Source organism: Aptenodytes forsteri, unplaced genomic scaffold (genome assembly GCF_000699145.1).
Source record: "Aptenodytes forsteri isolate BGI_AS27 unplaced genomic scaffold, ASM69914v1 Scaffold243, whole genome shotgun sequence".
Classification (NCBI taxonomy): Eukaryota; Metazoa; Chordata; class Aves; order Sphenisciformes; family Spheniscidae; genus Aptenodytes; species Aptenodytes forsteri.
Window position 1 is genome coordinate 186,953 of NW_008795314.1, and position 2,318 is coordinate 189,270.

Sequence of the window (2,318 nt, forward strand, 5' to 3'; positions counted from 1 at the left end):
CAGCGGCCGTGCAGCTTCAGGGCAGCCAGGTCGTCCTTCGGGGTCCACTGCAGGAGCGACACCAGACCCGCGGCTGCAGGCATCTCCCCACGGGGCAGGTGGGGCTCCCTGCCCAGGATCCGGCCCACGCTCGGGGCCCTGCACGCGCCCAGGCAGACAGGCTCACCGCACACTAGCGTCCACTTGGCCCAAACCCTTCAAACCCAGTGCAAAAGGCTCTCACCTGCAGGTTCACGATATATAGCTTTGGACGACGAGTGGGTGGCTTGCTCATGCACCAAAGACGTGGGTATTTTTTCAAAACCTGCCACAAAATAGAGATTATCAGTACAGCCAAAGGCACGCGTAATTGTGAACCGTATCAGCGAGAGGAAAAGGAATGTATTACCAGGAGGGGAAAGAGGGAGGAAGAGAGACTATCACAGATGGTGGGCGAATCCTGACACCAGAGTTTACAGTTGTCTGTTTGGGAGGAGACTGCTCAGCACCAAGGTGTATCACCAAGAGGGAATGCTGCTAACAATCTTCACCGAGTCTCTAAAGTTACCTTTAAGCTGGAACCCAGACAAAGAATCACATCTGCTTTGCTTGCAGCTTCTGTTGCTGCTTCCCAGTTCAGGGGCTGTCTCAACGTCCCCTTCTCCCCAAAGTGGACGATTGTATCTCTCAACTGTGCCCCACACTTGTGGCACGTCCTGCCAGTGTGATGCCTGTGCAGGGCTGTGCGCTCTGTCACATCAAATACTCGCACGTACTCTCTGTTGGGTGTACAGGAAGTGCAGACCTGGTGCAGGACGAAAGCAAAAAACCTGTTACATCATTAGCATCTAGCCCGTGAAGCGCCAGGAGCCAAGCACTTCTCTCAGAAGAAAAGCACTTTTCGGGGACAATAAATTGGAAGCAGTAGAAGGGATCATCAGGGATCAGATGCTAACTTGGAAAAGTTCGGAAAACCTCAACTAGCAAGTGGAATTACAGGGAGCCTGTTGGCTATGCGATAGGAGGGATTATCAGAGAAGGTCTGAGGAAGAATAGTCAGAAGCAGAAGGCTCTAGCAAGTACAGAGAAAAAACTACTGAGTTGTACAGAACACTTTGTTTTGGCGCTTGCTGACTAGCTCACCCCAAACCCGATGGCCTGAAGATACGAACTAAGCAGAGGCTAGCCCTTGTACTAACTCTTCTTGAGCTAGTGAGAGATAAATAGCTTACATTATCTTCTTGTGAGGCCAGCAGACAGTAACTTTATCCTGTTCTGGCCACTCACCTCTATGTACATGTTTCCATGAAGCTCAGATATTGCCGTTCGGGGTAACCCACTCCGCAGGTGCAGCCCATCACAGTTTTGAGACACCACATGCTGCACCTTGAAGAGAATAGAACACTGAGCTAGCACACATGCAGAAGACTCAAAGTATTACTCAAAGGCAGGTGACGCCTATGTCTCAACATGCACCAAACGGCCCCACACGTCAGAGCAGAACTAACAGAAGAAGAGCGTGGAGAATGGACCGTTACGAAAGCTAAATGAAAAGACTACTCCTGCTAAACAGAGCTCTACTAGGTCTGGCTGACTTTGTGGCCAGGTCCCCAGACCAGCCTCACCAGGAGGGAAATACAAGGTGTTAAAGAAGAGGCACCAGGGGAAAAACTGCCAGAGCTACAGTCCGGAGCTAGCCTAATGAAGACTCAGCTGTACGTGAGCACAGATGCTTTTTCCTACATGGATGTGTAGCCACCCGAGGAAAAACAGTAGTTAGGCAATCTCATTAATAGCTTTTTTCCACTGTTGGGTTTTATTTATCATACTTAGACAAGAGGAACACAAGTGAGGTGCAGAAAAAGCATCTTACCAGGTTGTGCTTGTGTAGGCAGGCAATGCTCATGTGGGTGAGCGTGGGCTCTGCCTCACTCAGATCTGTAGCCCTGACAAGAAGCAAGGAAAAAAGTTGGAATTGCCATTAATCTCTCTTTCAGTATCAGCTTTCTGCTACACAGCTCAGAATCTCTCCTTACCTGATGCTCCGGCCCTTCTGCAGCAATGTCCATATGCCGTTAGGGCCCCTGTAGTCTGGGATTGAAGCTGCCTGTGTTTTCGGGAGAGAAAAAACGAGGCCTGACGGGAAGGTTCATACCTCTTGTCCACAAACACATCAACCCGGTCTCACCCGGGACAACCGGATACACCTCATTCACGGATGCTTTTTCATTCGCTCCAAGTTTTCTTGCCATCCAGAGGGACCTTGACAGGCTTGAGAGGTGGGTCCGTGCGAACCTCATGAGGTTCAACAAGGCCAAGTGAAAGTTCCTGCGCCTGGG

General features: G+C 50.5%; 1 protein-coding gene across 1 annotated transcript in view; it reads right to left on the reverse strand.

Moving 5' to 3' along the window:
* Nucleotides 1-2,318, reverse strand: part of SIRT7 (sirtuin 7) — a 7,533-nt gene that overhangs the window by 1,264 nt on the left and 3,951 nt on the right. Inside the window, exons 4-9 of the mRNA XM_009279468.1 lie at nt 2,016-2,086; nt 1,853-1,925; nt 1,267-1,365; nt 548-784; nt 224-304; nt 5-47 (exon numbers count right to left, since the gene is read on the reverse strand). Of these exons, the coding sequence (XP_009277743.1) occupies nt 5-47; nt 224-304; nt 548-784; nt 1,267-1,365; nt 1,853-1,925; nt 2,016-2,086 (604 nt within the window). The remainder of the gene's footprint in view (nt 1-4; nt 48-223; nt 305-547; nt 785-1,266; nt 1,366-1,852; nt 1,926-2,015; nt 2,087-2,318) is intronic.